Source organism: Thamnophis elegans, chromosome 16 (assembly GCF_009769535.1).
Source record: "Thamnophis elegans isolate rThaEle1 chromosome 16, rThaEle1.pri, whole genome shotgun sequence".
NCBI classification, from domain to species: domain Eukaryota; kingdom Metazoa; phylum Chordata; class Lepidosauria; order Squamata; family Colubridae; genus Thamnophis; species Thamnophis elegans.
In genome coordinates this window covers 37,459,780-37,472,827 of record NC_045556.1, presented here as the reverse complement: position 1 = coordinate 37,472,827, position 13,048 = coordinate 37,459,780, and the positions used below count along the sequence as shown (strand labels likewise).

At 52.4% G+C, this 13,048-nt stretch overlaps 1 protein-coding gene across 2 annotated transcripts in view; it reads left to right on the top strand.

The window, feature by feature from the left end:
• NDOR1 (NADPH dependent diflavin oxidoreductase 1) overlaps nucleotides 1–11,240 on the top strand; it is a 41,112-nt gene extending 29,872 nt beyond the window's left edge. The window contains exons 15-16 of one of the 2 annotated variants that reach the window (XM_032232947.1): nucleotides 10,584–10,661; nucleotides 11,147–11,240. In XM_032232947.1, the coding sequence (XP_032088838.1) occupies nucleotides 10,584–10,661; nucleotides 11,147–11,189 (121 nt within the window). In that variant the 3' untranslated portion in view covers nucleotides 11,190–11,240. Of the gene's footprint in view, nucleotides 1–1,736; nucleotides 1,835–10,583; nucleotides 10,662–11,146 lie in introns of those variants that run through there. The other variant, XM_032232948.1, reaches the window with a different exon arrangement.
• Nucleotides 11,241–13,048: the final 1,808 nt, after the last annotated feature.

Here is a 13,048-nt window from a genome sequence, read left to right as displayed (position 1 = left end):
CCCCCCCCGCAGCCCCATACTCCGCAACTCTCAAGCATTGGGGCGGAGGGAGGGGAAGCAGGCCAGGGCTAGGGGAGGGCTGACCCCTAGTGTTGGCTTTGGGGAACAGCACTTGCCTTACCTACCTGTCCCTCCCTCGGGGAGAAGGGCAGCCCCGTAGACCTCTCTGTCCCCCGCAATCCAGGCTCAGGGTAGGAAGAGCCCCTCTCGGTGGGGAGGGGGAGCCAGGCACCTTTGTGGGGAAGCGAAGAGCAGCCCCCCCCCCAAGCCTTTCTCCTTAGGAGGGATGGCCCCCACTTCCAATGGGGAGGGGAAATTTGGAGGGGGCATCCTTAGCCTCCTGCCCGGTGCGCCCTGGGATGGGATGGGGGGGGCAAGGCGCAGGCGGAGGGGGGGGCGACTTGGGGAAGACTCCTCCCTACCCCCGAGGTCGAACCGCTGCCGGCGTCGGCTGTCCATGAGGGGCACGCGGAGGGGCTTCGGCTGCGCGTGGCGCCCCGAAGCGGCGGCGGAGGGCTGTTGCGGCGGGGCTCGGCGCGTCGGACGAACTTGGCTGGGCGGTGCCACTGGCGGCTCCTGCGAAGGCTGGGCGGGCGCACCTGGCCGGAGGCGGAGCAGAGCGTTGGCAGAGAGAGGGCAGCGCCGGCCGGGAGGGCGGCAGGTTGAAGTCACCTCTTCCTTCCTCCCGACAATCCTGCGAGGTAGGTCGGGGCCGCGCTGGCTGAAGCCCCCTCTCTTCCCCGGGCAGCGACAGCGAGGCTGGGGTCGCGGGGGGGTGGTGGTCGCGGGGGTGCTTCCCGAAGAAGGCAGGTAGGGAACAGAGGCGTCCACCTGTCCGTCAACCCAGGGAGGATTGGCCCCCTGGGGCACCCCGAGGCTTCCACCGCTGGGCGCGCTGAGAGTAGAGGTAGCCTCTGGGTTCTCCCAAGGCGGGCGGCCCCTTTGCCTTTGGCAGGAAGAAGTTCTACCGGTGCAGCTGTTCCCCACCCCCAGGAGAAGCTGGGACTTTCCAGAGCCAAGCCTGGGGCTTCCAAACAGGGCGGCAATGCTGGAGACCCTCCCAGAAGGAAGAGCTGGGAGCCAGAGAAACAAGGTTCCCCGATGGAAATGCAGCCCGTTGAAAGTTGTTGACCAGTGACAGCCCCACTGCCCCACCCCGCCCACTTCCTCATTGCTTACTTTCTCAGTGCGCTTTTGTGCTGCTGTCACCACAGAGTAGCCAGGTAACCTTGGGAAGAGCCGCTCTCTCTCGGTTTGGGCAGCTGTCCAGGCAACGGAAGGAGCCGCAAGGCCACCAGTTAGTGCTTTGGGGACAGGGGCTGTAACCCAGCCTCAGCAGCAGCAGCAGTTAGACTTATATACCGCTTCATAGGGCTTTCAGCCCTCTCTAAGCGGTTTACAGAGTCAGCATATCGCCCCCACGGTCTGGGTCCTCATTTCACCCACCTTGGAAGGATGGAAGGCTGAGTCAACCTTGAGCCGGTGAGATTTGAACCGCCGAACTGCAGATAACAGTCAGCTGAAGTGGCCTGCAGCCTCCCCCCATCCCCACCCACAATGCCCCTTTCTGTGGGCCGCCAGTCTCCCCCTGCCCCTCTGCCAGAAGATGGCTGGTCCCTGACTTTTGCCATAATTTCCCCAAAGTCAGTTTCCATTTGATTCTTTTTAACGCCTCCTTTCTTGCTTTTCAACATGGGGAAAATTGCTGACAATAAAACCTCCTTTTTGTCTTCAAGCGCTGCTCCTTTTCATTGGTGACGGGACAAGAGAAGCAGCAGCTGGGCAGGCCCAGAGGCCCCCCATAGGTGCCGCTGCAGCCACTGGGAGCGTCAGCAGGCAGAGCCATGGACCGGGGGTTCACCATCGAAAACCCCTACGCCAGCGTCACCCTTCCGCGGACTCAACTGAAGGACGACTTCCTGGGATACTACCTGGGGGAGGACGTGAGTCCCAGCGCCTTGCCCCCCTGCTCGGCAGCCCCACGGAAAGAGGCAGACCTCACGCCTCCCTCTCTGGCTTGGAACGGCCAAGTGTGGGCGGAGTCACAAGCCAGACCCACCAACCCCTACGCCAGCCTCAGGGTGCCCAAGGCGGATGCTCCGGAGCCCTTCCACTGGAAGAGCCACGAAGAGGCCACTCCGGATCCCAGCTGCTGTTGCGGCTGCTGCGGCTGCTCTCCTTGCTGCAGGAAGTGCTGCTGCCGCATCTCCTAATCGAAGAGCAGTTGAGGCTGGATGTGACTGCTGCGCTCACCTGCCCCACACCTGGGCACCGCCCTCCCTTTGCCAGACTGGTTGTGCCCTGATGCCTGGGAGGCCTAAAGGAACAGTCGACTTCTCTTTCTCCCGTTTCCCTTGAGGCAACATGGGTAGCAGGGGAGGGCGGCCTGGGCCAGCCTTCGATGAAGAACAGGGAAAAGGTTCCCCTGGCAGATGAAGAACAGACGTGGCACAAACCCCGATCTGGAGGTGGGAGCCGGATTTGCTCTCTGCCCGAGAGGACCAGCCGGAGCCTTTGGTGCCTTCCCTTCCCTTCCCTTGGACACCTGGCCTCTCCCCCTGCCTTTTCCCTGGGAGGAAGTGGGTAGAAGACCAATGGAGGTGGAGAGGGCACTGGATTCAGGCAGGCGTGTGCGTGGCTGCCAGTGTGGAAAGCCGACCTTGCTTGCTCAGGGTGCGGCCCTTGGCCTCTGTCCTTTAAAGAAAGGGAGGGGCAGTGAAAGTACTCTATCAATAACTGGGGTCATAAAACCTGTCCTTGCCCAGCCAGCATGTCTTCCTGGTGTTCACGGAGGGGCACCCCTGCTCCCCTCGCCCCCCTGCTCCTCCTTTGCCCATTTTCCTTATCTTCGCCCAAGGCAGCCTGGCTCGGGACCTGCTCTGTGAGCCTCCCAAGGACAGGCACTCGGAAGGTCACCTGCGGGCGTTCCTTGGCACAGCCCCAACAGGGCGAGATTCCACGTCTCCCTTGCCCCGCCAGCCTTCCTGCCTGGGGCACCCTGCCTCGTTCTCTGCCCTGCCGTGACCGCTCCGCTGGGCCTCCCTTTCAGATTCATTGGCAACAGAGGCCTCTGCTGGAGCAGACAGTTGGGGAGCAGTTGCCCGGGGGCTTTAGGGCTGCGTCTCCAAAGCTGGAATTGGGGAGCTGACTTCTGGGGGCCTGGAAAGCAGAGCCCAGCTCTGAGCCGAGGTGGAGGAGAAGCAAAATCCAGCGCATTAGTGCACAGTAAGAGGAATGGCGCTGCTTTCGGGTTCTGCACTGGGCGACCCACCGACCGCTGGCTCATCCGTTGGGAGATTTTCTGGTTCCTCCATTAGTGGTGGAGCATCTCTTGTCCGGCCTTCTTCCGTGGGAGACATCCGGAGGCATTCCTGCCTTGAAAATGGGCCCATGTGGAACTGTTACAACGTAGCCAAGCGTCAGTACATTATGGCATTTTGTATGATGATAATCTTAATGTCGCAAAAAAAAAGTTTTATAAAATTTGCCAAATTTCAATTCTATTCTGGAGTCACGAGTCCTGGATTTCGGAGAGATTCTGTAAATTTGAAGTACTTGGTCTTCAAAACCTTTCACCTCCGGTCAGTTTCGCCCAGTCACGGGAAAGGAATTGGGGTGGTAGCAGGTGGAGGTTTCCAGGGGGGGGGCAAAGGGGACTCTGGACCTCCTCCCTTCCTGCTTATGACCAGCTAAGTGGGAGCGAAGGGTTCAGACGGAGGTACACATTGGTCAGCGCACTAGCAAGTAGCAGAAGGCAGGCAGGCATTTACCAGCTAAATGCCCCCCCCCCCAGGAGAAGGGCTGGCTCTCCCCCTCTTTCTCCCCACTTTCCACCCTCTCCACCCCCACCCCCCACGGTCTCATGGGTGCTATGCCTCCCTCCACCGAGCCCATTGAAATTAAACAGCCACACACACCCCTTCTATGAAGGGCTGAGGAATGTTGCCAGGCGGGTCCCTGCCCCACTGCTGGCTGTTTGTTCAGGAGGAAGCCAGGCAAGAGAGGGCTTGCTTTGGGTCTGGCCCACAGCAGCGGTTTTTTCTCCCTCGGCCTTTCCTTCTCCCGCCTCATTTCTTTTAGATCTTGAAAAAAAAGTCCTTACCCAGTCTGATTGGGATTGTCTGGAACAGGTATAAAATTCTAGGTAGGATATTCATTTTGATTGTAGAAATTCTTCCCATCATTGATAGTTGTAAATTTTCCCATTTCATCAAGTCAGTCGCAAACTTGATGTGGATTAAGGAGTGGATAACACTAAAAAACTCTAGACTACTGAATGTAGAAGGTCATGATTTACTGTTGGGATGGCATGCTTTTTTATGGTATAAGGGAACTAAAGCACATGGCTGTTTTAGAAGACATTATATAAGGGAGGCCTTGTTATTAAACTGGGAAAAGGTTAAAAGATTACACTACTTAAAAATTCCAATCTGGATATCAACGATTGAAGCACTTTCATATCCAATAATATATAAAAAGGAACAAACAGTTAGATATGTTGAAATACTGAATGCAGAGGGGGAACTCAAATCTATCCAAGAGTTGAAACAAGAAGGGATAGAAATGAATTGGTACTCATATGTACAGATACAATCTAGATAGAAAATCAAAAGGTTTTTACAACAAAATGACTGAGTTAGATAAAATCCTAACAGGTACTGATGAAAAAGTAATTAAAAAAACTATATGGATATTTATTGGAGATTAAATTACAAGAGGAACAAGTTAAAGAAACTATGATAGCTTGGGGAAAAAACTTTAGGCATGGGATAGATTTAGAGAAATAGCAGTGAGGCTGCTTCGTGAAGTGGGGCACCCTAGAAAGTCTATGCCCCATGTGGGCAAGGCTTTACAGGGTTGGCCCATGGTCCCTTCTGCCCTCCGATTTCCATTATTGCAGCCAGAAGACAGGGCAACATCCGCCAGCAGCCCTTCCGGGAAGACTTTGGACGGGCAGCCTCTGTTGTGGCCTGACTTCTGGGGAGGGGGCTGAGATCCTGTCTGAACTCTCTGACAGCCACGTATTTGGTCTTGTCTGTGGGAAGAGGGGGATCTGAAGGACGGGCAAAGCATCTCTGGGTTTGAAACAGTCCCATTCTCTTCCGGCTTCCTTTTATTGTTCAGCCCATTTGGGAATTATGGGAACATTATGAAAAAAACAACAACAGACGCCCCATGAAGGAACAGGTGGCCCAACTCTGAACTTTTCAGAAATGCAGAATTGTTCTTTAACTTCCTTATCTTTCTTTCAGAAGGCAATTTACAATAAATGCTTAATGCGGCATATCTAGAAAGCCAGCTCAAATAGCAGGGACCAGTCTCTTTAGCCTTAAGGCTACCAAGGAGAGGCTTGAGTGGCATTTAAGATTTGCCCAAAGAGGAGTAGGCTTCCTGCAAGAGGAAGAAGTCCCAGTTTTGGAGCTGCTGGTGAAAAGCCCCCTTCTGGACCACTGGCCACGGTTGTGCTTTCAAGCATTAGCATTCCTACAGCTGATCTGAATCTGCAGAAGGGGCCACTCTACCAGCAGCCTCGCCTCCCATGCAACCCCCCCCCCTCCCACGTCTCTTGTTGCAAGCAGTGTGCTCCCCCCCTGACTGTTCTCCAGGTTGCCCAAGGAGCTTCTCTGACGGGCTCACCTGAGGCTCCTCCACCAGCATCCTCTCTCCCCCAGGTATTCTTCTCCCAGCCTCTGGGACGTGATAGAACAGTCTCTCTCGCTTCCCCCTCTTTCAGTCCTAGGGGTCCTTTCTCCCGTGGGTGGGAGGTAAGCACTTCAGGCGTTTGTGCAGAAAGTGGTTTCATGACCGACATCCAGGGGAGTGCAGGTGGGATGAGTTGGAGGAGGCAGGCAAAGAGGGAGCCTCTAGTTGTGTTTCTGTGGCTATTGTTGGCCAGGACACCTGTAACTCTATCTCAGCCTCCTCGTGGTAGATACAGTCCCAGCAACTGTGCCTGAAATGTGAACCTATGGTATAATTTAACAGCGTGAGGGGCTGCGGCCAGAAGCTGCCAGCCTCTCTTTTCTCTTTCTGGAGGAGAGAGAAGATGCAGCAGGAGCAGGAAACGTAAGTTTCTCCCGCAGAGACCGGCCTGCCGACTGTGCAGCCCCCGTCGGCCTCCGGTCTTTGGCTTTGGGTAAGGTGAGCCCTTAGGGTGGCTTGCTGACCACAGCCCCGAGGCCGTTTGTGGAGGTCGCCTCTTTTGGGGAGCTGCACTCGGGAGGGGTTTCCATCTAACTTTCTCGCTTTTCACTTGAATGAAGGCTCTTAAGGGGCCGGCTGGTTGTCCCCTGATTTCAAGGGACCGGTTTTGCTGGACAACTTTGCATTAAAATTGCAGACGGTGCCTCCAAGGGAGTAAGGCGCCCCCTAAAAACCTGAAGTCCCTTTGCCAGCAACCTGGCTGTCTAGATCACAATGTGACTGGGACGTTGTGCCCTCTCCCCCCCCTCTCCCCCCCCTCTCACTCTAGTTCTGAGCTTTAGAAACAGATTCCGGAGTAGATGTAGGAGTTTCAGGCTGAGTTCTGAGGCAGCCTCTCAGCTGACCAGCCTTCTGCAGCAGGCAGGTTTGAAAGAGTGGCGACTGAGACCAGCTGGAGCTGCTGCCGTCCACGTCTGGCCCTGACCCACTCCTCCCTTGGGTTCCTCCCTGCAGGACTGCTCTGCCTTCCGGGCCTGTGGATGATGAGGCTGCCAAGCCCATCCCGGAGGCCTCTGTCCCTGGTCCCGGCAGCCTCAAACTGGAGTGCGTCATCTGTTACTGCGGCTATGACCTCTCTGCCCGCCTCCCTCGCCGCCTCTACTGCGGCCATGCGTTCTGCCAGGCCTGCATCCGGCGCCTCAATGTAGCGGCCAACGAGCAGTGGTGGATCCGTTGCCCCCAGTGCCGCCAGAACACCCCTACCCCACGCGGAGGGGTGGCAATGCTTGACTTGGACCTCGCGGCCTTCCTCGCCGTCAAGTCCGAGAAGGCGCTTCCCCGGCAGGGAGGCCGGCTGCAGCTGGAGCAGTTCTCCAAGGAGAAGCCAGCCGTCACGGAGCAGCCGAGCGGCTCGTGCCAGGATGTCGTACCTGAACCCCAACCCTCCTGCTGCTGCCCCTGCGACCCCTCTCTCTGCTGTGCAACCACTGCAGCTTTTCAGAGCTGAATTAGCTGCCTGCCTACCTTGCGGGGGGGGGGGGGGGAGTAACTGGGGAGGGAGGAGAAGCATTTGCTCGTTGCTGGGCTTCAGATCCCAGGTTTTTCTGAGAATCTTTTTGCTGCATCTTGCCAGACTTTCCTGGTCTGGTGGTTTTCTACCATTTGCCTGAAATGGTACAGGGTTTTCTGATTAAGCAAGGGGGTCCTACTAGAAGTTCTCCAAGGTCCCTCCAGTTCTGTCATTCTGCTCTTCTCCCCTCTTTTACCTCCCAATTTTTGTCTTTTTACTGGACTGGGCACCAGGCGTCCTTGGAGTAAACACCCCCGGCCCTTCTCTGTTTTCCATTTGGGAGAACATCCTTGGCTGTGATTCTATCAGGGGCTGAACTTCAAGAGCTTCTCTGTACGCTCTTTGATTCTGTAAGTTTTGTAAAAGATATATATATTTTTAAGTCAGTCACTTCTTCAAAAACTGGGATGTCTTTCTGACAGTTCGCAAGTGAAATAACATCATGCTGCTATTTTGCCGCAATAGTTGGTTTGGTTTGGTTTGGTTTGGTTTATTCGATTTATATGCCGCCCTTCTCCCAAGGACTCAGGGTGGCGTACAACATTAAAAAAACACATATTACAAAAGTTAAAAAAAATTAAATAGAATATCCCAAACAAACCCAATTAGGATTAACAATAACATTTTTTTTAAAAAATCGAATTAAAATTAACAATGATCAATAATTTGTTTTGTTTTGTTCAGGCCAGGCTGGCTTGCTGGAAAAGCCAACTTTTTAGGGCACGTCGTCGGAAGGACCGGAGATCGGGGATTATACGAAGCTCCAGGGGCAGCTCACTCCAGAGGGAAGGAGCTCCCACAGAGAAGGCTCTCCCCCTGGGGGCCGACGGCCTACACTGTCTGGCCGACGGCACCCTGAGGAGGCCAACTCTGTGGGATCGCACTAGACAGTGGGAGGCTACCAGTGGCAGTAGGTGGTCTCGCAGGTATCCTGGGCCTAAGCCATGGAGCACTTTAAAGGTCATAATTAGTACCTTGAATCGCACCCAGAAGACAACCGGCAACCAGTGCAGGCCGCCTAAAAGGGGTGTAAAATGGGAGTACCTGGGTGCCCCCATGACAACCCGTGCAGCCGCATTCTGGACCAGTTGAAGCCTCCGGGTGCTCTTCAAGGGCAGCCCCATAGTAATATTAAAGTATTTTCTGATATGAATTATGTCATAAGTAGAAGAAAATAATGTCAACATTGATAATCTACAGAGCTGTTAATTTCATGAGGAGTCAGTACTAGGCAGTAAACGTTGATTTTCAAATCTGTGATATCTGAGTGCTTCTCAGACGCCTTGGTTAAAACGTTGTTTAATGTGTGTTTCTCAGCTCCATCCCCTTCATTTCACCTGTCGAATTTGGCACAAGTGAAAATACTGAAATTAGCCCGACTTGGATGTTTGAATGACAAGCAGCCGTATTGTGTGCAGAAAATCAGGAGATTTGGACTGCGAGGTCAAGATAAGCTTTATTTTAGCCAAAAGGTCCAGACAGAGATAATGATTTCTAACATCTGGACAGCATTCTGGTCCAAATACACATTTTGACATTGTATTCAAAGCATCAAAAACACGGAAATATTTTAAAGCATTCTTATTGGCAAAATTCCTTAATTCTAAGCAGAAAAGCATACAGGAAACACTAGTTTCATTCTGACATACGTGGTTAAGCTACGTATATGCCTGACTCGTAGGCGAGACCACTAACTGACTTTGCCTCCTTAGAACAGATGCTGTGGTCTGACGTTTGTATTTCCAGAGTTCAAGTTTCCGGTTCAAGACTCAGTAAAGGTATAACAAAATAGAAGGGATGGATGGGGCCCCCAGGAGGTCTTATAGTCTGACCCTGATTCATGTGATGTCCAAATCTCGCTTTATGTCCTGCCTTAGTATCAAATCATGAAGGGATCCAAAAGGTTTGGCTGCTTCTGCTTTCCTGACGCACCATTAATTGATCTGCCAAGTCATATTTTAGCTTGAGGTGCCTTGGTTGTTTTTAATTAAAACTCACAAACCTGCCTTTCCAAATATGAACCTGCTCGTGATTTTTCCATGCCTCGGTATCAGTTGATATTTTTTATAAGTGGCTGTTTAGATAGATAGATAGATAGATAGATAGGTAGGTAGGTAGGTAGGTAGAGATAGATAGATAGATAGATAGATAGATAGATAGATAGATAGGTAGGTAGGTAGGTAGGTAGGTAGGTAGGTAGGTAGGTAGGTAGGTAGAGATGATAGATAGATAGATAGATAGATGGATGGATGGATGGATGGATGGATGGATGGATGGATGGATGGATGGATGGATGGATGGATGGATAGATAGATAGATAGATAGAGAAGAAAGATAGAGATAGAGATAGAGAAAGAGAGAGAGATAGAAAGATAGAATATGTATATATGTGTGTGTGTGTATGTGTGTGTGTGTGTGTATATATATATATACACACACACACACACACACACACACACACACACATATACATACATACATATACATACACACACACACAAACATACATATTTCAGGCAAATTCTTACTCATGAGTCTGTTTTTAAAAGGCAGACAGGAAAGCTTGAACTTGGAGGCGCAGAGGGATAGTAGGTAGCCCCAAATCAAGAGGAAGACAGTGGGGGAACCTCTTCAGAAAAAGCCCTCTGGAAAGCGGGGGCCATTTCTGGGTCTCACCTCCCTTCCAGGGCCGACGGTGGGCCTGGGGAGGCTCAGGGGGAGCCCTGGGTGCCTGGGCCAGGTGAGAAGAAGAAAGCCCGGTAGGCTGGAAGCATCCAGGCAGGTAGGTATGTCTGCCTGTCGCAAGAGGCTTCCGTCCTTTGTGGCCCTCGGAGGCCTCAGAGGCTCCTGGGGAGGTTTTTGGAGGCTGCGTCCAGATTTCCAGGTCTTTTATTCCCCCCTTCCCTCCCCCGCCCTTTCCCTCCCTCTTCTTGCTCCGGTCCCTTCCTGGGTGAGGCCCGTTGAGGCCTAGTGGCAGCCGGAGAAGCCTGCCTCAAGTTAGCAGGGCCAGGTGGGCCCCTGAGGGCCCCTGAGAGGCCTTGGCCCCACCACGGAGAGAGGGAGGAGAGGGGTCGCTCCGGCTGCCCGGCCCCTGGGGAGGATGGAGGAGGATGCCCAGGGATGCCCTCCCTGGCAGGACCCCACGTCCCATGTTGCAGGGTGGGAGGCAGGATGGGGGGTTTCCAGTCCTATTCAACCGCCGGTCCTCCTTTTACTGACAGGGGTTCCAGACGGACTGCGTTCCCGAATAATTGCTCAAGTGAGAGAGCCCAGCTTGGCTTGGTTGATGGTGGAAATGTCTCCACTTAAAGGGGGTTCCCACCATCCCGGAGGCCGAGGAAGAAAAACGGTGGTTTCCCTCTGATTTTAGGGCCCATCGAGATGGGAGGAGGAGAATCGCAGAGGAAGGTAGCCTGGGGGCCGTTGGCATTGCTCTTCATAGGTTCTGGTGAGAGGATGCTTCATTTAACCTTTTATCTGTCCGGACGGAGATCTCCCTTGCCATCCCCATGGTCAGGAAGAAGGGCTGGTCTGAGCAGTTATCACGCTCTCCCAAGTCCTCCTTCTGAAATATTTCCTTTGAATGCCCTCTCGTTTCTTCCGCTCCGGGGTCTGCCCGGTCTCATTTTATTATTGGGATTGAAATATTTTAGCCTGTGGATTCTAACAGGCCATGGGAGTCTGGCTGTGTGGGTGAGGACAGAGAACCTGCCACAAGGTTGCCCGCAGAATCGATTCCACGGAAGAAAGCTGTAGTTAAAAGAACAGATCACCTGTGTGATCCATCCTGCCTGTGATAAGTGGCCGTTCTTGGGCAGGAAGGTTGAACCTTGGCCTGAAACTCAGGAGCTGTTGGGACTAAACACCGCGGGACCTTTCCTGTTGGCAACCAAATTCTGATCCAAGGTGCCCCTTTACTGCTTCTGCATGCAGGGCTGGGCTGGTGCCCCCCAAAGTGGATCCCATACAGAGATGAATTCTGCCTCTATCTCCCGGCTGCCCCTGCTCTCTCCTGGAAGGAGGCCCGAGTCTTCTGTCAGGACCAAAAGGCAGATTTAGTGGTCATCAAGGATTATAACAAGCAAGTAAGAGGCGGTCTTTGCAACCCACACACTCTTGGGGAATTAGGAGTGGGGGGGGGGAGTGCCCATGCAGGTGGTTGGATTGGGTCCACCTGCCATGAAGACAGCTCTGTTGCTGCATCAGCCATAGATAAGCTTTAGCCTGCCCACTCTCTGTAGGGGCAGAGAAAAGGCTAAGACCTTGCCTTTGAAACCTGCACAGATGTTCCTGAGGGACCTTACCGAAGGTGCCAGGGGCCACGCGTCATACTTCTGGATTGGACTGGCCTGGCGAGAGGCTCAACTCACCTGGGTGGACGACACACCAATATCACAGAGTTGGTACAGGTGAGGAAAGAAAGAGTTTGGTGTTCGGTTGGTGGGCCTCCCAAGAGAAGGGAGGGTTCAGCCAACGTAGACAAGTCCTTCGGGATTGGGCAGCCTATAAATTTATTAAATCAAATCAAATTTATTAAATCAAAGCCTGCAGAGGTGGCCTCGTCAGCCTTTCCTCTCCCATCGCCTCCTGACTGGAGAAGACCTTCCAAGGTGGCCTCCAGGTCATGGAACATCCAGCAACGTCATTTTTCCACGGAGCCCTATTTAAATCACCTCCGGTGTTGGGTTTTTCCATTTCTCCAGCCACTGGCTCCAGGGCCATCCCGGGCAGAAGCACTGCACCCAGCTTGTGGGCATCTACGCTGCGCAGTGGAGGGACTGGGACTGTGAGGCCAACACCTCATTTATCTGTGAGAAGCCGATGAAAGGTATGGCAAGAAAACCATCTGACTCCCTCTTTCTCCCTCCCGACCCCAAAACAGAAGGAATAACACAGGACAGATCCTGGGGGAAATGGAATTAAATTAGGGGGCGTAGGTACCGTGGCAATGCAGAGAAAGGCATCCTGTGTCTCCTCCTGATCAAACCTGACTTAGTCCACCTCTCTTACACGCACTAGACCAGTGGTCTCCAACCGTGGCAACTTTAAGAATCCTGGGAGTTGAAGTACACAAGTTTTAAAGTTGCCATGGTTGGAGACCACTGCACTGGACAACTCCCTTTTGAGACATGAAAGCAAAAGCAGAGGGGAAATATAAAAAAGAAAATTAAATGCATAATAATACATCTTCTGACTACAGCTAGAATAACGTTTGCCCAACGTTGGAAGCAAAATAATACTCCCCCAGATGAATTAGTGATTCAGAAAACTTTGGATTGTGCAGAAATGGACAAGTCAACGCTAAAATTAAAAGACAAAGAAGAGTCTGAATATTATGAAAGATGGGATAATTGGTACAAATGGTTGCAAAACGGGAATAAAATTAATTCAGCCACGAAACAATAGAGAAATGTATAGAACTGTAGATAAACGTATATAAATATAGAAGCGAAGTAAGATTGATACGTACAGGTCTGATGACATAACGATGTTGATGTGATGATTGTAAGATGTTACGGAAGGAAAAAACAATAAAAAATCTGCTGCAAAAAAAGAGAGAAAGAAAGCAAAAGCAAAAGCAACTTTCTTACTGTTACCTAGTAGTAGAATGTCTCTGATCAGGGGGAATTCATCTGCCCTCTCCAGAGAAGTAGAAGGCGTTGCTAAGTTCATTCTCCTTGGTGTGAAACCCCTGCGTGGGCATTTGAGAATCCGCACAGGTAAAGCAGACGTAAAGTGAGATTTGGACATTAAGTGTGAAACCTACTGGGTCAGGCTGGACAGCCTCTTAGTGTTGCAGAAAATAACAGGCGTTAGACTTCTCAGGATACAGGA